At 41.5% G+C, this 23,426-nt stretch overlaps 1 protein-coding gene across 1 annotated transcript in view; it reads left to right on the top strand.

Annotated features, from left to right (window-relative positions):
• Positions 1–1,149: 1,149 nt before the first annotated feature.
• The window catches only part of LOC109457569 (low-density lipoprotein receptor-related protein 2), a 36,118-nt gene continuing 13,841 nt past the window's right edge, over positions 1,150–23,426 (top strand). Inside the window, exons 1-17 of the mRNA XM_074329702.1 lie at positions 1,150–1,276; positions 2,581–2,700; positions 5,018–5,143; positions 6,321–6,524; positions 7,241–7,409; positions 7,721–7,889; positions 8,730–8,955; positions 9,919–10,044; positions 11,397–11,621; positions 15,802–16,113; positions 16,772–16,984; positions 18,291–18,485; positions 19,004–19,219; positions 20,826–21,064; positions 21,958–22,087; positions 22,311–22,495; positions 23,232–23,418. Coding sequence (XP_074185803.1) covers positions 1,222–1,276; positions 2,581–2,700; positions 5,018–5,143; positions 6,321–6,524; positions 7,241–7,409; positions 7,721–7,889; positions 8,730–8,955; positions 9,919–10,044; positions 11,397–11,621; positions 15,802–16,113; positions 16,772–16,984; positions 18,291–18,485; positions 19,004–19,219; positions 20,826–21,064; positions 21,958–22,087; positions 22,311–22,495; positions 23,232–23,418 — 3,097 coding nt within the window. The 5' untranslated portion in view covers positions 1,150–1,221. The remainder of the gene's footprint in view (positions 1,277–2,580; positions 2,701–5,017; positions 5,144–6,320; positions 6,525–7,240; positions 7,410–7,720; positions 7,890–8,729; positions 8,956–9,918; positions 10,045–11,396; positions 11,622–15,801; positions 16,114–16,771; positions 16,985–18,290; positions 18,486–19,003; positions 19,220–20,825; positions 21,065–21,957; positions 22,088–22,310; positions 22,496–23,231; positions 23,419–23,426) is intronic.

Raw genomic sequence — 23,426 nt, forward strand, 5'->3', positions numbered from 1 at the left:
TGTGATAAGCTAGTTCAACTTTTACGTACTCAGAGATTTTATATGGCTAAAACACAGCTTTGCAAGTTGAGTTCAAAGAAAGCTACAAAACCAGAGAAGCCAAGTTAGCCATTTGGGAAATGTCTTGCTGAAATAAGGCTTAACTACTTCCGTGCTAAAAGTGCTCAAAGCCCCAGAAGGGACCCATGAGCGCCTGTATATGAGGAAAGCCTGTTAACAGATGCCTCGCGTTCTTGTGCAGTGAATATGGAAGGGGAAAATTTCCTCATTAAAAGAGGAAAACCCCCAAAGTACTTGGTGAGTACTACATTCTTTTTCTATACCCCACATCCACATTCATGGTGGTCATTTACTGTAGCTAATTTGACATGAAACCTTTGCTATTAAAATGAGTAATATTATAGGTTAAAAGTGCATACTTGCAGAAATGCCTTGTGCTATGCTCCCCATACACTTCAACCCGGTTCCCCAAGTTTTTATGCTTCTGCCAGTAGGCATACTTCGGTGGAAATACTTGAAGGTCTAATTAAACCAACAACTAACAGTTCCCAGGTTGTCCTAGACCTTAATATAGTCTCAAATGCCTAAGGAGTTTAAAGAAGTCAACCTATAAACCTGTACTCTCCAATACAGTGGCCACTAGCCACATGTGAGGATTTAAATTGAAATAAAATAAAATATTCAGGGTTTTTTTTGTTTTGTTTTGTTTTTGTCATGCTAGCCACATTTCAAACACTCAGTAGCCACATGTGATAATTCTGGACAATGCAGATATAAAACGCTTCCATTATAACCGGAAGTATTACTGGACAGTAGTGTTCTAGAAGAATAGTGGGGAGGATAAGCTTTGTTGTTCTGCTAGGTGATTGCCCCTCGGTAGGGTAAGGGTACTATGATATCACCGGGGTAACATGAAAAGGACAGGCAAGTTTTGGGTTGACTCCACTGGCAAATCAGGAAATAATTATTCCATAGCTGATGAAAATAGTTCATCTGAAACCCAAATTGTGTCCTGACAAACACCTCTTCTTTTCTGCCTCTTCTTGAACATGGCTCCTGGCCCACAGAAGAAAGATTGCCACCTTACCCACTGTAAGATTTGTCTATTTCTACTCCCCCCCCATAATTATTAGTGAACAAGAACGCTTAATTGCCTGTACAGCTTCCTGTCCAGAAGGCACGGTTATATGTGATAAAGAGAAATGCATCCTCGAATCCTTGATGTGTGATGGGGAAGCAGACTGTGCAGATGGTACTGATGAGCCCACTACATGTGGTGAGAACCCAGTTGCTTGGCTTTATGTGGGAGAGGGGAGAAGGAGATTAAATAACTTGGTGCCTTAGTTATCATGGGGGGGGGTCCACACTCTGAGAAAACACTGGGACTAAAAGTCCTACACAAGCAATTATTCTTTAGTGATGGATCCCTTACATTTTACAAGGTCCACTCCTTGGCTTTGTTCCTGAGTGTGAGCAAATGTTCCCCGAGCTGTAAAACTTTGAGAGTTATTTTCATGGTGTAGCTTTAGGGAAACAGACTAGCTAGACACCTCAAATTATATTGCTCCTAAAAGGAACACAGACTTCGCCACTGGTAAGCAAATCATTTGTTCATGACAAAGTGGCAAATTCTCTAAGGATTTAACAGAGGAAGGACTGAGGAAGATGACTTCCAGGTGAGGAGGGAGGCTACTGAGCAAGCAGCTCTAGCCTTTATACCCTGTGGCTCTCACTAAAAATCACCATTGCTTCGAGTTGAGGCAGAGGGAGAATGGACATCTGTCTCCATGTCATTTTGTCATTTTTCTCTTATTTCCCCCCAAATTTTGTCTTAGACATGTATGATGAAACCTTTGTAGTACTGCTAAAGGCCACAAAAAAGCTTTTTACTTTTTAGGAGAACAAAATGATACCAAGAACATAAACAATGGGACAAAGTACAAGTTTCTGGTTCCATAGAGATAAATCATTGGAATTAGTAAGTTATTGTATCACTTCCTAAAGTAAGGGTCCGAGTAGCCCATACGTTCTAAAGAAAATAGAGAAGAGGTTGCGAGGTTGCTGGTTCTTCCAGGGATAAATATACCAACACTTGAAATTGTCCAGACTGTCCACCTAGAAAGAAATTCTTTCCCCCTGCTCCATGATTCCTAACTTTCCCCAAAGCCTCCACATTCCTAGGAAACAGGTCAGGGTCTAAGGTCATTCTTTTTTTATTTTATTTAATTTTTTATTGGGGAATATTGGGGAACAGTGTGTTTCTCCAGGGCCCATCAGATCCAAGTTGTTGTCCTTCATTCTAGTTGTGGAGGGCACAGCTCAGCTCCAAGTCCAGTTGCTGTTTTCAATTTTTAGTTGCAGGGGGCGCAGCTCACCATCCCATGCGGGAATTGAACCGGCAACCTTGTTGTTGAGAGCTCGTGCTCTAACCAACTGAGCCATCCGGCCGTCCTGCAAAGGTCATTCTTAACCAGTCATCCATTCCTCATGAAGTATAGAGGGTTGTGACACAACATAGTTTACAAAACATTTGATCTTTACTATGTTCAACTTTACTGATCACTGTTCTGTTTCTACCAGGTAAAAACTGCTCTCTGGCCAATGGAGGCTGTGAGGGTCAGTGCAGTGACACAAACTGGGGTGTCCAGTGTTCGTGTGGAACTGGATGGCAATTACAGCCAGATGGTCAGAGCTGTGGAGGTCAGAATTCATTCGGCTCATCTTTTTTTAAAAAGTTTTATTGTAGTCAAATATACATAACATAAAACTTACCATTTTAATCATTGTTAAGGGTACAATTCAGAGGTATCAACTACATTCACAATGTTGTGCAACCATCCCCAATATTCATTTCCAGAACTTTTTCATCATCCCCAATAGAAACTCTACCCAATAAACCATAATTCCCGAGGCTCCCTCCCGCATCCCCTGGTAACTTCATTGGACTTTCTGTTTCTATGCATTTGCTTATTCTAGTACTGTAAATAAGTGTAATCATACAATATTTATCCTATTGTATCTGGCTTATTTCACTTAGCATGTCTTTAAGATTCATCCATGTTGTAGCATGTATCAGAATCTCCTGTCTTTTAAAAACCAAATAATATTCCATTGTATGAATGCACCACATTTTATTTACCTGTTCATCTGTTGATGGACTCTTGGGTTGTTTCCACCTTTTGGCTGTTGTGGATAATGCTGCTGTGAACATTGGTGTACAAGTATCTGTTTGAGTCCCTGCTTTCAAATCCAGTGGGTATATACCAGAAGTGGGACTGCTGTACCATATGGTAAATTCTGTGTTTAATTTTTTGAGGGACTATCAAACTATTTTCCACAGTTACTGTGGAAAATGTGATATTCCCACAAGCAATGCGTAAGGGTTCCAGTTTCTCCATTCTTGCCAATGTTTGTTACCATCTTTTGTGGGAATTGCCAGTCAACTGTTGACTAATGAGAAAACATTAAATTCAGCATCTTTCTTTATGGGATTTAAGAGTTTCTGTCATGGAATAAATACACTTGTCACTTCACGGACGTGTCTAAGATCTACAGCATGGGTGGCAGGACAAATTCTGAAGTTAGAGCCCATTGTGTGTTTCTGCCCGCTTGGTCTTCCTAGCTGACTTTCTTTAAGTCAGAGTCCAGTCTCATTTCTCCCCTTTGTAGCATGGGATTATGATGCCAGAATGACTACAATAAATTTCAAATATCTTCACCATTTAGTAATAATCTGTAAAGGTTACGGCTGTTACTTTGTAGCACTTGTCCTTAAAAATATAGAACAGTATTTTAGGTTAAAATGTGATTAGAGGGGGTATAAGATTTATTGTCTCGATGCTTTGTCCTAAAGGATAGATTGGCCCTGCCACCCTGAGCCTAGTCAGTGACCCCTATTCGATAGCTCCCTCTCTTTTCATGGGTTCCACCTGTAGCCCTGCCCACTTAGGAGGGAAGGATATAAGAGAAAAGGCCCTGGTATATTAGATAGCATCAGAGTTACATTCAGTAGTGACTGTTTTTTAAATTGTTTGTCTCGATGTGGCTTCTTTATATGCTTAGCTATCAAACTTCTGTTCGGCTAGACTCCAGGTAGTTCTCCAGGTTGATTCTATAATTTAGTTGTAATTTTAATGTGGTCACTGGAGGAGGCAAGCACAGTGTTTATCTACTCTGCCATCTTGGATCCTCCAACAGTAACTTTTATATTGAGAATTCATCAAAAAGTACAATGAGCCTATTTTGGGTAAGACACCTAAACTTATTAATTTTTCATTAGAAGTATGAAGTCAATATCCGGTCATAGTGTTAGAGGGGTCTGGGTTTTATACGCATGCCAAGGCTCCCGCAGCGTGCTTCTTGAGTTACAGCTCATTGTAGTGACTGGCCACTGAGCTTGTCATGTAGCCATATAGTGAAATTCTTCTCCTGGGCTGGGAAGACATTATTCTACTTTAGGCCCCTGTGGTTTTGGAGGAATAATATTTTCCTGGCAATGCCCCCAAGAAATCGTATTCTTTCCTGCTAAAAAACAAAACAAAACAAAAAAACAACTCTCCTAGTCCTATGACTCATACTCTAAAGAGTCCCTGCCATCTGGCTTTCAGAAATGATAGTACCTAATCTAAATTCTGCCAGTTGTACCTGTATCTGTCATCTTGGATGAGCTGTCCCATGGCACAGTAGTAAACCCTAGCCCCTAACATTTGTCATTCTGAATTAGGCTCTGGCTAGCTTGACAAGTGACACATTCCCAAAGGTATGTGGGAATACATAGGGTAACATAGATAGGTATTCTGTACCAACCAAATATGTAGAGTCCCTATATTGACAATTCTGCTGAATTATACTCATAGGCATGGGAAGTCTAGGGAAGCAGAGACTGTCTATTCCAGCACCTAGCACAGTGTCTTCCACACAAAACATGTCCAGTGAGCATCTGAAAAGTGGCCCAAAAGAACAAAGATACTCAGTTGGGTACCTGGGCGTTCTCTAACTTTTGGCTCTCTATCATTAGATGTAGATGAGTGCTCTATGGCATACAGTCCTTGTGGCCAGCTATGTCATAATACACCAGGCTCTTACTCTTGTGGGTGTGTTCAAGGTCACCAGCTCTACAATGGAACTGACTGTCGAGTTACAGGTGAGTACCAATATCCAAAACTTAGCATATCTCCAGCTCTCTTCTTAGCAGTAATTATAGCTGAAATGGATATATACAAGGTCTGACAATTAAGTTTGCGAATTTGTTGCAACAATGTTGCTGACCTTATTTTTGATATCAGAGGGACTATTCATTATGAATTTGTACCAACTGGACAGTTAACCAAGTTTAATATTTGGAAGTGCTAAAAAGGCTGTGTGAAAAAGTTAAACGACCTGAACTTTTCTCCAACAATCCATGTTCTTGCATAACGACAATGCACCAGCTCACACAGCACTGTCTGTGAGGGAGTTTTGAGCCAGTAAATAAATAACTGTATTGGAACACCCTCCGTACTCACCTGATCTGTCCCCCCAATGGCTTCTTTCTTGACCCGAAGATAAAAGAAATATTGAAAGGAAGACATTTTGATGACATTCAGGACATCAGGGATAATACAACAGCTCTGATGGCCATTCCAGAAAAAGAGTTCCAAAATTGCTTTGAAAGGTGAACTAGGCACTGGTGTCAGTGCATAGCTTCCCGTGGGGAGTACTTCGAAGGTGACTGTAGTGATATTTAGCAATGAGGTATGTATTAATAGCACTTTTTCTAGGATGAGTTTGCAAACTTAATTGTCTAACCTCATATTATAGATAAAATGGATAAAAGACTAAGCACTTTAAGGTCTGGTATTAAAGATGACTTCATTCTTTCCACAAAGAAGCTGCTATTATAACGTTCCTTAGGCAATTTGAGTGTCAGTTCCTATTAAGTGTCTTTAAAATGACACAGTTACTCTATCAGCTATACAACAGGGTGCTTCAGAAACCCAATCAATACCATCTTAACTTGGCCTGTACTTTTTTAATGATGGGATACTTAATTACATTTGGATGCTATGTATGCGGCTTGGAGAACACTTCTGTGTAGGTGGGAAGAAGGGTTGAATCTGCAATCAAATAAGGCAAAGACGTTCCAAAGATTATAAGGTGCTGGGATTCAGGGGCGGAGTTGAGACTTATGGTGGAAACTAGATCTCCTCTGGATACACCTTAGTCCAGACTGGAATAAGTAGGTGTTGGCATGGGAGATGGGACAACATCTTTAGTTAAAGAGAATGGTGTGAAAGAAAGATCCAAGGTAATGTGTCACTGATTCTCTTCTACTTTTGTAGATGATGCTGTTAAAATTCTTATAGCAGCAGATCGGGAGCTTGGCATCCTGGATCAAAGAACAGGCATCTACAAGACACTGATACCTATAAAATCAATGCCTACTTCTGTCGCATATGATCTTGAGAGAAGCATGTACTTTTGGGTAGATGAAGTGTTAAATGTGTTTGTCCTTGGAAAGCCAGGCTCTGTTTCTCTCTATCCAGGTACATTTCTTGATGTTAAGAGCCCCTGCTTCTTAAAGGTACTTAAACATAGTATAAGAAGCATATGTATTTATCCAGACACCTTCCTCTGTGACTCACTTATAATGAATCATGAGAGTACATAAAATCCCGATTTGAGATAAGACCATGTAGTTTGTGTGCTCTACAGGAGCTTTATAGAGTATAACCTGAGAATTAAATCATGAGTAAGCAGTACAGAAAGTTTGGGGACATGAGCTCAGGCCAAGGTTAGTCTTAGACCCATACTAGGTATGTGACCTTGAGCAAGCTGTTAACTCCTTTGAGTCGACCTCTATAAGATGAGGGAACTAGCACTTTCCTCATTGTGTGAGTGGGGGGATTACACTGGCCAGTACATGTAAAGAAGTGCTTAGTATAGTGCTGGGCACATAGAAGTCCTCTGATGGCAGTGAAGAGGTAGAGTTCATAACAATTCCCCTGAGACTTCTGTAATAAATATTGCCCCGAACTGATGCCATATTCTCTTGGATTCCTTGGTGATGCTGCTGCTAAGGTCTTTCCATACTGCCCACTGTGTATTGGAAACACCTTAGCAAGTACTCCCTGTGTCCTGTTTGCCTCATTGTATAGTTTGAAATCAGAAGCTGTAGAAAAGTTTTGTCCAAGTCTCTTTTTTCAAGATAAGATGGGTGTAGAAAAATACAGGAGCATAATACTATTTCCTATGTCCCCAGAACTTAAAACAGTGAACAGTGTCTCTTTGGACTGGTTCACGGGACAGTTGTATTGGGCTAGCAGCTTTGCAAGGGTCATCTGTGCTGGTTTAAGTGATGGCAGAGGCTACGTCAAAATCCTGGAAAAGGATCTCGTGCCAGAGCAGCTAATCGTGTTTCCTGCAAAAAAGTAAGTAGTGTTTCTTTTGGAATATATCCAAAATCATTGGTAATCTTAGATAGTTACATTGATAAGAGGACACTTTAACCCTTTCAACCTACGTCTCATTTGCTCCAAAAAAAGTCTTAATTTCAAAGTCTAAATTCAATATTATGGAGCCAAACTTTTCAAAGTCTGATTGATGAAGAGCAGAAATCTCCAGCATTCTTAGTGCAATGATATGAGGCCTGTATGAGAGGACGGAGGGAGCCTGGCTGTTCAGAACCATGTACGTACAACCGAAGGCATTCTCAAACACGTTGTGCTTTTGCTTTCCTCAGGTACTTGTATTGGGTCAATCAAGGTCAGAAAGGCATGAGGACTATTGAAACTGCAGGGATGGATGGCTCTGACAGGAAGGTGCTTGTGGTTGCAAACATGGAGGAACCTGTAGGGCTGACACTTGACCACGTGACTGGCAGGCTCTACTGGATCAGTAAATACAAACAGGTACTGCAGAGAGGTCAGGAGGGAAAGGTAAACTCTTTTAGTTGGGGTTTGGGATGACTATGGGTAAGTACAAATTTCTCTTAAGTCTTACATCAACTCAGTGAAGCATCTTTTGGCTGTGAAAACTGAGAAACGCAAGCTATCATTGCCCACTATCTTTAGGTAGAGCCAGACTGGATCCACATAGGTTGGGGACTTAGTGGGACTTTCTTAAACACTCTCCAGTCAAACTTAGCATTGGGATTTCCTGGTCATATAGGTCATGTTGTATGTTGTGCCTAGGATACAAAATCTCTTAAGATGGTAGAACACTTCCTTGAAAGCATGCAGATACTTAGGTACCTCACTGTTTCTAGTTCTTAATATTATAGTTTGTATTATCTCATTTTTGAAAGCACAAACTAAAACACCAGTATGACATGGTGGCTAAAAGCATAGGCTTGGGAGTCACGTTTTTAAGCCTATTACTTCCAGCTGTAATTTGGCTGCTTATGATGCCTCTTTGAGCTCCCATGGATTGCCCTTTCTGAAAAGAGATAGAATGCCTACCTCAGAAGGCACTTGAGAAGGTAGCAAAAGGACCTAGTACAATGTCTGGATGCAGATGATGAGTTATAGTAGCTTCTTGTACAACACATCTGTGGCCCTGTTTTGTACAAGAAGCCGTCCAGTCCACTGGTTTGGGCACTTGCTTCCATGAATCCTAGGATGAGTTCATCTCTATCATGTTGCTGTCACGTGAAGATATTTAATCAGTGTCCAAGAAACAGAGGTGCACTAACATTGTCATTACCTCTTGCTAATGTTTCCAAGCTCTCATGAGACTCTCTAACCCTTCAGTCCATAGAGATGGTGAACGTGGACGGCAGTGGGCGGTACACCTTTCTTGAGATCTTCTTGGAAGATGAAGATCCAGTGGGGCTGGCTGTGTTTGAGAACTCTTTCTTCTGGGCAAATAAAATACAGCTGTTTTATGCTTCACCCCACACCCCAAAGGAGAGAGTGGTGCTGCTAAATGCTTCCATATCTGCTTTCTCAGTCCTCCACAAATCCCAGCAGCCTAAGGGTAAGTGCACGACTTGTTTGGAAATGCTTATGAAAAGCAGAATGCTAAATGGAAACTACCTAAATTACTGCCTCGGTCTGTTGTTGGAACTTGTTATTTTGAGGTAGAGGAAATGGTCTGGATATAATTCCAGACTTATGCAGGACTTCTAAGTAAGATGAACTGAACAGACACCTATTGGGAAACTCATTCCAAGCATGCACCTTGTGCTTGTCCAGTGTTACCAGGTTTTTTTTTTTAATTTTGTTTATTTTAAGTGTGTTTTTCCAGGACCCATCAGCTCCAAGTCAAGTAGCTGTTTCAATCTAGTTGTGGAGGGCACAGCTCACACTGGCCCATGTGGGGATGGAACCAGCAACCCTGGTGTTACGAACTGAGTTATCCGGCTGCCCCTAGTTACTAGGTTTTTAATGTCTGAAATACACAGAACAGAGTAAGATATTCACAGAAGAGTTAGAATAGCTTACTTATGGACAATATTCATTGATAACAGAAAATTAAATCAAGTCTAGCATTCTTATATTCCTTCCTTATAGAAGGAAGTCAAATATCCATTGGCTGGGAGTTAAAAGCTTTTGTTCATCTGAAATTGTATGTCAGTTTCCACTCAGATGTTGCTTCATAAATGGGTCCGAGAAATTAACCAAAGTAGAGAGCTTAGACCACTATTTGCTTATAAGAGAGTCTTCCCGTAAGCAACTTGGAAAGTCATTTTACTTTAACTCTGAGGGAGAAGACGCTACTGGTTGAGGCATTACTGGCCCAAGCTTAATATAGATAAGTAATTGTCACTAGCTGAAAGATAGGAGTTCAAAGGTCAGCATGCCTAAACTAGAAGGTATCAAGTACATGGGGATTCCTCTTTAGGCAAACATGACTTAACCTCCCTTTAGTATTAAATTTTGAACTAATATGCATAAATAAGTATGAGATTGTATCTAACCTATTTCTATTTTAAAATAGGCAGATACCCGGCATGTGTTCCAGGTTCTTGTAGCCACTTATGTCTCCTGTCCCCCATCCTTCCCAAGGGCTATAAGTGTGTTTGTCCAGAAGGGATGTTTCTTTTACCTTCTGGTATATGTAGTGGTAAGTATGCTGGGTGAAATGGGCTTGGCTCAAGGCAGCATATTCCAGGTAGGCCTGGAAATAATGTAGCTTCCATTTTGGGATAAATCACATTTATACTGACAACCTACTTTGATAACAAGTTTTGTTATCAAAAGACCTCAATTACGGTTTTTTTTGTGCTAAAATATACGTAACAAAATTTACCACTTTAACCATTTTCAAATGTACATTTTAGTGGCACTAAGTGCATTCACATTTTTTTGCAACCATCACCACCATCCATTTCCAGAATTTTTCATCCTCCCAAACTGAAATTCTATACCCATTAAACAGTAACTCCCCATTTTTCTCTACCCCAGCCTCTGGCAACCACCATTTACTTTCTGTCTCTGAATTTACTGCTCTAGGTACTTCATGTAAGTGGAACCATACAGTATTTGTCTTTTTGTGACTGGCTTATTTCACTTAGCGTCATGTCTTCAAGGTTCATCTACATTGTAACATAGAATTTCCTTTCTTTTTAAGGCTGAATAACATTCACACACACACACACACACACACACACTCACACTCGTATATATGAAATATATACACACACACCATACACACTACATTTTGTTTACTTATCCATCAGTGGATGTTTGGGTTTGATTAGTTTTAAAACAGGAAAACATAGCTTATATCACTCAGTGTCATGTGAAAAATTAATGACTAAGTTGGTATAAGAAATTCTCTATAGTCTCAGGATTATTGTGTGTTCTGACTTATGTTTGTAAACAGTGTGTACTTCAATATTGTTAGCATGAACCCTTCATGCTGCTGTTCCATCTTTGAAATATTAAAGGCTATATAATCACTGAATGTCTCTATCCAAATTACTTGACTTTTGTCTACAGAACATTGAGGTTTTAAGAAGAATAAATGACGTAAATATGTTCATGTTCTAACTACCTCTAAAAAACGTACTTCACAGGGTAGCCACGGGATACAGTCAAGTAGAGTTTAAAATTCTTTGTATTGAGATTTATGTGCTGTAAGCAAGTATTTGATGGCATCACTGAATCAAATGGACTAGCACTCCAGCCCTAACCCTCATGATTCTGTGTTAACCTTTCAGCAGAAATTCAGAAGACTTAGTGCTTTGGGAAAGCTCAGCAACACTTTATACTTTCATTTGCCCAAATGACTCCCTTCTCTAAGGAAGACAGGGCTTTCATGTGTGCTTAAGGGATTCCCTTAATAAAGGGAACTTTATCTAAAGTTCCCTTTCTAGGGGTGCCTCAGCTTGAGACAGGAGCATTGCTCAACAAGAGAGTGTGGGGCTTATCTGACAAATGGTCAAACAGTAAATCTCTCCTTTTCCCTTGTAGAGTTAAAACTAGTGTTTTCTTCTGGCAAACGTCTCTACTTGTTGAAAGTTGGTTTTATGGGAACTGCAATAGAGAGAACCCTAGTTCAAGAGCATCGTAGGAACATCTGTCTACTAGATATTGACTGGAAAAGAAACCTCATCTACTGGACAAATGCCCAGGGACATCTGTTCTGCTCAACTGGCTATTCAGGAGAAAAGCAAAAGATTTGGATGGAGCATACAGGTAAGTTGGGGTGGCTGGTTTTGATTTTTCCTTTATTTTCTGGCTCTAAAATTAACTAGGGCCCCAAAAACTTACTTACCTGTTCCTGATCTGAATCAAACTTAATGCCAATGAGTGGTTTTTAACTAATTTAAATATTGAGTGTCTCTGATTTACCCTTGTTCTTATCAGGGATGTACTACCAATTATTTAAAGGCTACTATGATTTGGGAAATCTCAGGGTCAATGGTAAGGTTTTTACAATTCTATTTTTCTGGCCTTAAGTCTGGGTAGAATAGAAATGGACCTTGAATACTTCAATTTTGCATTGCAGATTTTGTTACACTAATTTAGAAGTACTTTGCAATGCAGATTTTAAAGAGAACTCGCAAGATATTTTCTTAATATGGTAATCTATACTTTCTCTCCCCTCCTACACACCTAAATGCCACACCTCACTCTTAGCTCCTTGCACTCAGCCGAATGCAAACATCTCCTTTATAAAGGAGAACAGACTTGAGCTCTCCAGTTTCTGAATGTCTGTGCCCTGTGTACTCTAAGTACCAAAGAAATACTTTACTACAAAAAGTGCTGTATTGAAATACATGTTCTGAGATGTTGGCAGAGCAGTAGATTTTACCCAGGGTCCTGTGGGCAAGCACAGTGCCTGGCACATAGGGGTTCTAGTACTTGTCCTAGAGAACTTTCAGGAGAAACTGAAATGGGCAGTGGTCTTTGTGATACATCTGATGGCCATCTAGGAAACCCCTGATGGTGAATTTCTTCCCACTTAAACTGTTACCTTTCCCCAGCTGGCTAATCCTTGCTAATTGGTTTCTGTGTGACAATTATTATATCGGGGATTTGTAAGAGGATGACAATTTGATGTGACTTTCCTCTAGTATTGAATATTCAGTCCCTGTGGTAGGTGGCTATGAAATTACGTAAAATATGTATATATATATTTGTCTCTGCCCCAAGTTTCTGGCACAGAATTCTTAAGACCTCTGTAATTTCCTGAGTGATAGAAGCATCCTCAGACACAGAATTCCTAAATCCCTTGGAATTTCCTGGGTGATAGGAGCATCTTTTATTCTAATGAGGTGACTGTTGGTGGCTCCTGCATGTGGGTCAGTCATCAGAAAGACCAAGCAATGATTAGAAGCATAGAAATTTCAGCCCCACTCCCGATTCTCTGGAGAGGAAGAGAGGGTGGAAATGGAGTTAATAATCAATCACACAAGTGTGATGAAGCCTCCATAAAAATCCCCAAAATATGGGGTTCAGGGAGCTCCTGGGTTAGGGACCACTTCCATGTGCTGGGAGGATGGTGCGCACCAACTCCATGGGGACAGAAGCTCCTGGGCTTGGGACCCTCTGGACGTTCCCTTGTGTATCTCTTCATCTAGTTGTTCATCTGTATCCTTTATGTAATAAACCAGCAATGTAAATAACTGTTTCCCTGAGTTCTGTGAGCCATTCTAGCAAATTATGAAACACAAGCAGGGGTTTCTGGGAACCCTGATTTAGAGCTCGTCAGTCAGAGTGCAGGTGACAACCTGGGACTCGTGATTGGTGTCTGAAGTGGGGGACTGAGCTCTTAACCTGTGGGGTCTCTGGGCTTCCTTAAAACCCATGAGAATTAGCTTTCAACTTATTGTTTCATCAAAGCATACTGACATCTGTGTTGTTTTCTCTTGGGTGTGTGAATCTTGGCCTCATATTGAAAATTGAGACTGGAAAATACAGATGAAATTCCTAATCAAAAATGATAGGGCTTCAAAATTCTGTTTTAGGAAAGAGTGCATGTCTTTGAGAATCTGTGTAGAATTGCTCAAAAACATTCTGTGAACCTGGCAACTGAACTTTCAACTTTGAATCTGTGTAGCGCCAAGGTTAAATCTAACTCCAGAGAAAGCATGTGTTCTCTGCAGATGGCAGAGCCCAACAAAGAAGAGAAAAGCTGAACTGAGTGTGGCCAGTCTGTTCTTAATAACTTGCCAATCTTAAGTCACTTCTTTCCTGGGCAGCAGTGAGTTGAGGAATGAGGGGAGAATTCAGAAGTACAATTCTAGGCAAGTTCCTCCATATGAAAATGTGAGGGAGAATAAAGAAGTGCTCCCACCCTAACACCCAGGAAATAGGAAGAACTTACATCACATTAAGCTCTGTGTGTACTGGTTTCTCCGTTCTGTCACTGTGCCCCACTTCTGTGTCCTGCCTGCTTCTCAACATACGCTGGATTTAGTGTATAGGTTCTTAATACCCACAGGTATACTGAGATATATTTAACAACAACTCTCTGAGGGGAAAGTGCGCGTATTCCCACCTACATATGTTATAATAAAGCTTACTGATACAGGATGTGTAATACAACTTACAAATAATAAGATATATAGCATTCTTTATTGTAAGTTTTATATAGCCAACTGATTTTCATAGATTGCTTTTTTATTCTGAATTCTTAGATCTGTAGCCCATCTATAGTCGCAATTCAATCACGATTTAATACAATCCAACTATGAATAATTGCTCAACTGCTATCTGCTATGACAAAGAAGTAGATGCTATTTTTGAATGAATATAGTCTGGATGTGAATGTTGTTTGACACTTTCTATAAACAAGATGAAAGTGAAGCAATGAAGACTATTTGGAATTAGTTTGTCAATGACATGAATTATACTTGTGGAACTGGATAATAGTTTTCAAATACTGGAATAATATTTCCTCATTTTTTTGTGGTATTTAAAATGTAATGAGTATAGACAGGACACATGTAACTGTCCAATCTACGATATTAACATGTTCTCTAGCCTAAACGAGCAGTTGTAAATCTCTTTCTGTAAAAGACCAGACAGAAATATTTTAGGCTTGTTGGGCACTCTGCCATTGTATCTGAATAGCAGGCATAGACAATATGGAAGTGAGTGGTCTTGGCTGTGTTCCACTGAAACTTTCAGACCATAGCTGGATTTGGCCCAAGAGCCATCATTTGCCAGTCCCTGGTTTAGAAAAAAAACCCAAAACCAAATCAAACCCTTGTAGTGTTTGCTTATTTCTGTGGTGTAAAAATCCCCACAGTGCCAGATTTCAAGCTATGAATATACCATCACTAAACATGGAGCTGGGAAGGGGTGTGCAGAAGCAGTCATTCATGTAGTTTTTCCACCATACAGACACACTAGACATCAGTAACCACGAGCATAGCTAACAGTAAGAGGTAAGAAAATAATTAAGCGATGGTTTGAGCATTTTAGTTTTATTTCAAATATAATTTAATTTGATGTAATTTAGTTTTTTAATAATGGGTGTGTTGAACACCAAGCTTACAGAATTCCTGAATTTACCAATTGGCTGTTATGAGCTCATGTAAGCCAGCTCCAGCACACTGCTCTAAAATAATGGACATTATGCTAAGCTTTTCATATGTACTAACTCTAATCCTCAGAACAGCTCTATGAGACAAGCGCTGTTCCTCTCATACATATGTAGAAACTGAGGCTCAGAAATTGACACCTTATTTTGGAGCCGTATGTCAAACAAGGCAGTCTGATTTGCTATCTTAATACTGCTCTTAACCTTTATGCTGTACTGCATCCCAGAGTAGGCGATACCTAGCTCAGAACCGATTGTGTAGCTACAGTGGGAGGGTTGGGAGGAGGGAGGATTCTTTGAACGTTGGTGCCTATCTCTGTTCTATCTAAAAACCAACACTTGATGGTTTTTATATATTTGGTCCCTATCCTATCTATATCTTCTAGTTGTAGATCTCCTCACTAACATTCTTCCAGTGACCTTTCATACCACTGGTGGATGTCACTTTGGCTCAACCTCTGCTTTTCTATAGCAATTTTAGTCCTAGTCAGTCGATGTGTAATTGACTGATTTTTATACTTAGATTATGAAGAAGAAGGAATGTGAATCCAAAGCTGTAGACCTACATTCCAGTGCAAGTCTTGCAACTTAGATATCTAACATAAAATGCAGTGAATTGCAAGGATCAAATGAACTCATATGACAGACATGGTGCTGGAACCAAAGTAGACATGATGGAACTCATCATGCAAACTGGTGTGTAGGCTTGTTAGGGACTGGTCTTTGTGTCTCTCAGTTGTCTCCCTTCCACCCTTGACCCAAAGCTTAGGGGCATGGACATATTTGAGTGCCCTTTCTAATGGGAGTTACTTTTCCTCCTTACAGTCTGCTCAGCAAGTGTGGACATAGCAACTGGGAACTTGTACTGGCTGCCCTGTGACAGAAGTGCTATTCAGAAGACTAGAATTACTGGCCCAGACACACATACCCTCTACAGAACGGACAGCATTATACTTCATCTTCTTCTCAATTGGCCGAAGAGGGTGCTCTACTGGGTAGAAAGTGGGAAGCACTTGCAAAGTATGTCCCTTGATGGCAAAAACAAACAGGAAGTCTGGACAGGCACCTGGACGACAGACACCCACATGGCTTTAGACCTTGGCTCATCTAGCATCCTCTGGACTACCAAAGGGTTAGGTAAGCATGACATAACCAGTATAATTAGAGAAAGCTTGAGGGGATGAGTGAGAGTCTTGCTTTCAGTATAATGATATCAGTCATTCTTAGAACCAGGTAGACATAAACTCAAGTTCTGATTTTTACAGTTAAAGTTTGGGCATGAGTCACTTACCTCCAACTCAGTTCTCATCTATAAGTCTAGACTTATGAGTTAAAAGAGAAAACTTCAGAAATAACATACTTAGTAGCTTTTTGCAGTGTTCAGCATTTGTTTCTATTTCTGTAAGAAGAAGTAATGGAACCAAACTTCCATTGCAAATGAAATACAGGTGCTTCCATTATAACCTGATAACAGGTACAAGTTGTACCTTGGAGCCAGATTTAATAGTCTTCTCACCCACAAGCCATCCTTGAGGCCTAGCAGCTATACCAGTTGTTTTAGTGTAAAGATGGTAAAGTCATATCTGATGTGCCCACGTGGCCAACCTAAGCCTCTGGCTTTCCTGAAGCTTTAAACATTTCAGTGGACTATTTTAACTATACAACTAAAACCTGCAAAACTTGATAGGAAGAACCTGTGTTTGTTTTCAGTGTGAGGTCATTGAACCTCAATCAAATGGTACTCTCTGTCACATGTTATTCAATATCAGCTTGTAAGAACTTGACTCTTCCTTAGGGTTGCAAAGTCTGAGTCTCCTAAAAAATAGAACCTATACTTTGAACAAGACCTGGAGTGACGGCATCGTAGCGGCCCACGAGCCCTACCTGGTGACTATGAATGGAGCCGCTGTTGTGCTGTGGAACAGAAGGATACTGGAGCCCTTCTCAGTGTCAAAAGAGCCGCATGTAAGGAAGATGATCATCCTGGCAGAGAACCTGGAGCTTCCAGGCGAGTCTTCCTCTGTGGGGTTATTCGTTAAGATCCACGTTCCCCAACTCGCCTCAGTGTGTTTTTATAGGATAAAAACCTGGGTATCTTTATGTTTGTATTGGCAATTGTCCCAACCCACAGTACAGCAGACCTTATCCCTAACTTGCCCATGTCCTGGAAGAGTAAGAACCTAACACTGTTCTCAAAGTTGCTAAATGGCACACATCCCTGAGCAATACCCTGAGACATCTGCACGGCATGGCCCCTTCTGAGAATCATCTTGTACATCAGCATATCAAAGCTCTTGGTCTGGTCATAAAGAGATCCACCAGATTTGCTCTAAAGCAGCTTCCCAAAATGATTTTACTGAGGGACCCCCTTTGCTCATAGTAGTAGCATCCTGTGGAAGACCCTTTGTGAAGCGGCTCTGGAGCTGTGGATGCCAGGAAGGCAGTGCTCTCCTAGAGAAGCTTCACTTTTTCATTCAGATTAACTCACTTAAGGCAGGTTTACTTTTCTTTTTTTGTTTTGTTTTGTTTTGTATAAGCCTTTGGCACATAGTCCAAAATCTGATCTTGGATCATGAGGCAGCAAAAAATCCTATCACAGGATTCAGGGGACTTTGTCAACAGAAGTGGCGGGAAATCCCAAGGGAGAGTAGGAACAAAGAGGGACAAAAACATTCCTCTTTTATGTACCCAATCCACAGAGGTCTTTCATTTCCCTCTTCCGTATAAACTGCCTTACTTTTTGAGTCATTGGTTGGTTTAAACTGATCTTAAGGGTTCAGAAGCATTCGGCATAGGAGGTAAAGTCTGCCAATAAACAGTTGACTTTTTGGTAACAAACCCAGTTTTGATGATTCTATTAACAAATCTGTTAGGTTGTTGCAATACTTGCTGAAGAATATTTATTGGTAACTTTTTGTATTGTAACTTCAACATCTCAACTAATGTGTGTCCACCTTATGCGGGCCCCTATCCTAGACCATAAGATGCTATAGCAGGGAATCAGACAGAACAAGTCCCTTTCTTCAGAAACTACCAGAATATAGCATCAGGTGGTGAAAAAACTAAAGTTAAAGTGAATAGACTTGAAAGGAGAAAACAATTTGCCCAGATTCAAAGCCATTAGATGATGGGTCAATGTACCACACTTAGTCTAAATAGTAGGCTTTGGGTCAGTTTCACTGTTTCTTCCTATGAGGTAGGAAGATGTAGCTACCTAGCCATGACCTGGTTTTCTGGAGGAGGAAGACACTAGAAGCACATCTCCACTGATAAAATCTAATGGAATGACTTGCTGAAGCAACTGCTTATTCTAGATCCTGGGGTTGAAGGAGCAGCCACAACCTCCGCTCCTACTCTTCCCCCACCACCCCCTCTTCTTTGCACCCGATCCTCTGTCCCCTGTCGGAATGGGAAGGAATGTATTTCTCGGGAGTATCTCTGCGATGGCAGGCGCGACTGTCAGGATGGCTCCGATGAAGAGAACTGTTCCCAGTTCTGCAACAGACCAGGTCTGTTACCATCTCCTCTTTTGTTCCAGGTATACTGAGTCAGTTTGGGCTGCATGGTATGAATTGCCAGAGTGTTTATTATAATCATACTTGCTTTCCCTAGATAAATGATCATAGATGAATAAATTATCATAGAAGTCATAGTCTGTCAGACTACTTATTTTGTGAGCATCCGTTTTATTCCTTGCTTCCTCAAATTTGCTTCAGGACTCCCATATTTGCCTTTGTATAAGCTGAGCCACAGAATGACTTAAATGGACCACTTGGTAGCATTCTAACAAGTCATTAAAGTAACCAAACAAATATGAGACCATATTTAAACAGCTTAGTTCAGCTTCCTAGTTTACTTGACCCAAGCACTTGATTAAAGCTTGCTTATAGATGAACTAAGATATAGAGCTCAAATAATGTGCAGTCGATTTACTCCTCAAATTCCAGAATGAGGGTGAGTTCATCTAATTTTGAACCTTCAGTATGACTAAGTATACGGTGCTAGCTTTTGGTCCTTTCCATTTAAGGGGTCTTCCAGTGTCTGGACGGAAGCAAGTGCATTGAGGAGAAATACCATTGTGATGGGGCTCAGCAGTGCTTGGATGGGTCTGATGAGTTGGACTGCTGGAAGCCCGTCGAAGATTGTTCTCTGCGTTGTGACAACAAGACTCGCTGTATCCCCAAGAGCTGGCTATGTGATGGTAACCCAGACTGTTCTGATAAAAAAGATGAACAAGGATGTAGTAAGTTTCATGAAACTGCCTGGGAGTATTTTAAACTGCATTTCAGTTGATTCTCATTCATGGTAGTTATGTTCTATAGTTGCTATGAACACTGAATTAGCAGATATTGAATCATTTCTCCCAGCAAAAAATACAGGGCAAGGTTTCTATGAGTCTCTGGTCGCAACATTTTTGTCAACCAATCAATATATAACTTGGTTTTATGTGTTTCTGTTTAAAGACAACTGAATGTACACTGTTGGCTTAGTAACAACATTAAAGTCACAGCTAACAACACTCTCTTCATGCCTGAAAAAGCTTATCTAGCACATATTTTTTCCTCCACCATGCACATCATACACTTCTTGCACTTAGGAACACTAGACTGCACTTCAGCACTGTAATTGGGGGCCATTTTAAATAGCAAAATCACCGAAAAGTACAAAACTGAAAAGTGTGGCTCTAGAGAGACCACAAAAAGGACTCCTATTTACAATACGAAACATGAAACAAGAAGGCAGAACATTACCTTGTTCAACCTCAAGTGGGAGCACATGTATTGGGCAACTCATTTTTTTTTGCTGCTTTGCATATCTCAGCAAATGACCATGAAAGTGTGAGCATATTGATTTTGGGGGTTACAAATAAATTTTAGCAAGGAGGTGAACGTACAAATACTGAATCCACAAATAAGGACTGCCTGTGGTACTACAGAGTTAACAAACTAAGATGAAAGTTTCTGAGTTAGAAGCGCCTCAAAGATCATGCTGTAACATTCTCCTTTCCATGACGAGAAGATTTCTATTAGTGGAAAACCAGTCTACTAGCAAAATAAAGTATTATTTCTTGTTGGCCTAAAATCTGCCTCCTTGAGGATTTTAATTTTGGTCCTATGCCTTCTCATGGGATGGGCCATCTCCTTTGGAGGTGTCATTGCTTTCCCCTCATTTTTATGGGATACACAATCATTATTTTTGTTCTGCCTAATGACGTGTTGCAAAGACCTTACTCACATTGTGGGATTCGGGTAGAAGAGAGAATGTGGAGAACTGATGTGGGAAGAAGAGGAGGCTGGGTAAGTAACCATGACAGACTTGGATATACTAGAGGCAACTGGGCAGCTAGAGGACATGACTGCACTTATGAGAACAACATCGGGGAAAGAGATGAAGGATGGAACTAGGGAAAAACCCAAGGTCTAATTTACTTTTCAATACATATTTATAGTTTTGCAGAGGACCTGACCCTTTTTCTTGAACCAAGTCAAGCCACTTCTATCTGTAAGAATTGAGTCCAAGAACATAAATTGTAGGGTATTTTGGATATTGTGGGGGAATTTCTTTTTTCACGGGTGACATTAAGGTCCCAGAGGAAAATCCTACTACCCTGCCTATCCCAGTGTCCTTCCATCCCTGTCCCTCAGCCTTTGTTCTCCAGGGCAGAAAATATTTTCTGGGCTAGCTTAGTAGGCCTTTTCTGCCTCCTCCTTGGAGCACCTCTCTGCCCTAAGACCTGCTGAGGCTTAGTTCCCAAGGTGACAACAGAAAACCAGGGAGTCTTTATAACACTTTGCCATCAAATCACTTCTATATCTAGCTGAGTTCTTACCTAATGCTTTATTTTTCAGTTCATGAAAAATGCAGCTCATCTGAATTTAGATGTGAGAATGGCCAATGCATATCGTCTTCTCTGCATTGTGATGGGAACCGAGACTGCCTGGACCAGTCAGATGAAGCAGGCTGTCCTGTTGCCTGGTCCCTGCCGTGCCCTTCAGGGGAGGTGAAGTGCCCCAGGAGTGGAGAATGTGTGCTGGCAGAGTGGATATGTGACCATGACTTAGACTGCAAAGATGGAAGCGATGAGAAGGTAGTCCAGTCTTCTTTCAGAAAAATAAACTAGATTTCAAATCACAACAATATCACACACTTCCCTGTAGAAAACTTGGGAAACAAGAACACAGACATCTCCCATAACTACTGCCTGGGAAGCCAGTCTTAACTATATCAAAGTGTTAATATCCTCCTGTTGGAAGCCAAACTTTCAAGATATATTTTTTTAAATTGTAGGTTTGCAAGTGTTAGGCCTTGATGGCTGTGGGTTAAATGTCCTACCCAGAGAGATGCTTACCTGTTACCATAAAGTACACTGAAGCTCCCATGTTGTATAAGATGCAACCTGGGCTTGAATCTTCTTGCTTGGATTTGACCTTCAGAAAGTAATGACTCCCTAATGCTCTATTTGCTCATTAGTGAGATGGGTATAAGATATGCCTTGTAGGTCTGAGGGGTCAAGAGGGGATCTAAAGGCTCTGAGGTATCGCAGGTACACAGATGTCCCTCCCTCTTATACATCCTGCACGACACCTGAGTATCCAACTCAAATTAGGTACAAAATATTCTGTAAATATTAATGTGCTGGGGTGTGTGTTAGACACGGTGGGAAGAATTCTAGAGAAGAGTTTCTAGAGCAGAGTGTTTTGCTTATGCTTCTTCAAGTAAGACTTCCTGTTTTGACAAAATAAGACATTTCTTCCCACTTCCCACTCACGTTTGTATCACCTAGAACTCCTTGTGTAAACTCCAGCTACAGAAAGAGTTTCTCGTGATTCGTGTCACCTCCAAGTTTTTAGCCTCTACCCGGCCTGGTTCCAGAAGGGTCTTGAGAGGTGTCTCATACACGCAGGGATCCGCTTCCTCCGAGAAGCCCTTCCTGGGTGCTGAATGCAGGTGTCGCTGGCTGATCACTCACTGTCTCCTCAGGACTGTGACCCTAAGGAGCTTCGGTGTGGCTCCAGGCAGTGGTCCTGTGCCAGTGGAGACCAGTGTGTGCCTGACTCGTGGCACTGTGATGGGCAGCGTGACTGCAGGGATGGCAGTGATGAAGCCGGATGTAAGTGTGTGGGGGGGTCTCACTGAGGGGGAAGGCGAATGGCTTCAAGGGGCACCTGCCACTTACTTCCGCTCTGCGTGAGAAACCACCTGAGCAAACAAAGGCTACAGGACCTGAAACCCATTCCTTTACCAGAATGGAGGCGTCTTGTACACATGGAAGCCTTGCTGGGGGAGGCATGTTTGCAGGGTAGACTATAAAAGTAGAAAGTCATCCTCTCCAGGTCCCCCCACGAGGTGCCAGAGTTCTGAGTTCCAGTGCCGCTCCTACGGCTGCCTCAACTTCAGCCTCGTGTGCAACGGGAAGGAGGACTGCGCCGATGGCTCTGATGAGGGTGGAAGGTGCTCGTCATCAGCGTGCCACCAAGCGCAGTGTTCGCACACCTGCTACCAGTCCCCACACGGGCCTGTGAGTTCTTCAGTTACCGTTCTCTGCAGCTCTGAGCTTGCTTTAGTGAAGGAGGGGCAGCTTTCTCATTCAGGCTGTCCCTGACTGCTCCTAAGCCTCAAGTCGTACACGGCAGAGCTGACTCTCCCACGGATGGCCTTTCAGGGCTCCTGTCTGGTGCCTTCCCTAGTTTGTGTCTCTACCACCCAGCCTCCAGAAACTCTGCTACCATGGTCCTCCCCACCCCAGCTGTGAGCTCTGGTTGACACTTAGGGCTGAGCAAGGAGTTTTTGTCAAAGTCCCTTCCATACAAGTATTTCGAATGTGACCTGCCCTTACATTGAGGACTGCCTGTGCTTTAGTTTAGCGTTATTGAGCAGCCGAACATCATGACCTTAATTGTAATGGGCGAGTAGAAGAAAATTATGTTCTGACGTCTGGTCATAGTAGCATTTCTATTGGTAAACAACCAGTCCTGTTAAGTCTATGAACCTCTTCACTCACTGATTCTGCTGGGGGGCCGGGTACCTGAGTCTGAATTTGGACACCTCTGGTCACTCAGGACTCAAGGGTGTGAGGTGTGTGGCAGGGTTGGTAAGAAAAGAGAGTGACTGTATTCAAAATAAATTTGTCCTAAGAACCATTTGAGTTGCTGAAATTGAGTGTATTGCCCTGGGCCTTTTGTAGCAAAGTTGAGGCCTTTTTATCAATGTTGTACTGTCTTCAGAAAGTCTTCATGTTTCCCAACCTCTTTCAGGTATGTGCTTGTGAGCAAGGATTTGAGCTGGAGAGTGGCAGTCAAATCTGCAAGGATGTGGATGAGTGCCAGAAGCTGGGCCGTCAGCCTTGCAGTCAGACCTGTATCAATACTGAGGGCTCCTATAGCTGTACCTGTCATCCTGGCTACTCGCTAGAGCCTGATGGCCGTACCTGTAAAGCAGCAGGTGAACGA

Source organism: Rhinolophus sinicus, linkage group LG04, assembly GCF_036562045.2.
Source record: "Rhinolophus sinicus isolate RSC01 linkage group LG04, ASM3656204v1, whole genome shotgun sequence".
Lineage (NCBI taxonomy): Eukaryota > Metazoa > Chordata > Mammalia > Chiroptera > Rhinolophidae > Rhinolophus > Rhinolophus sinicus.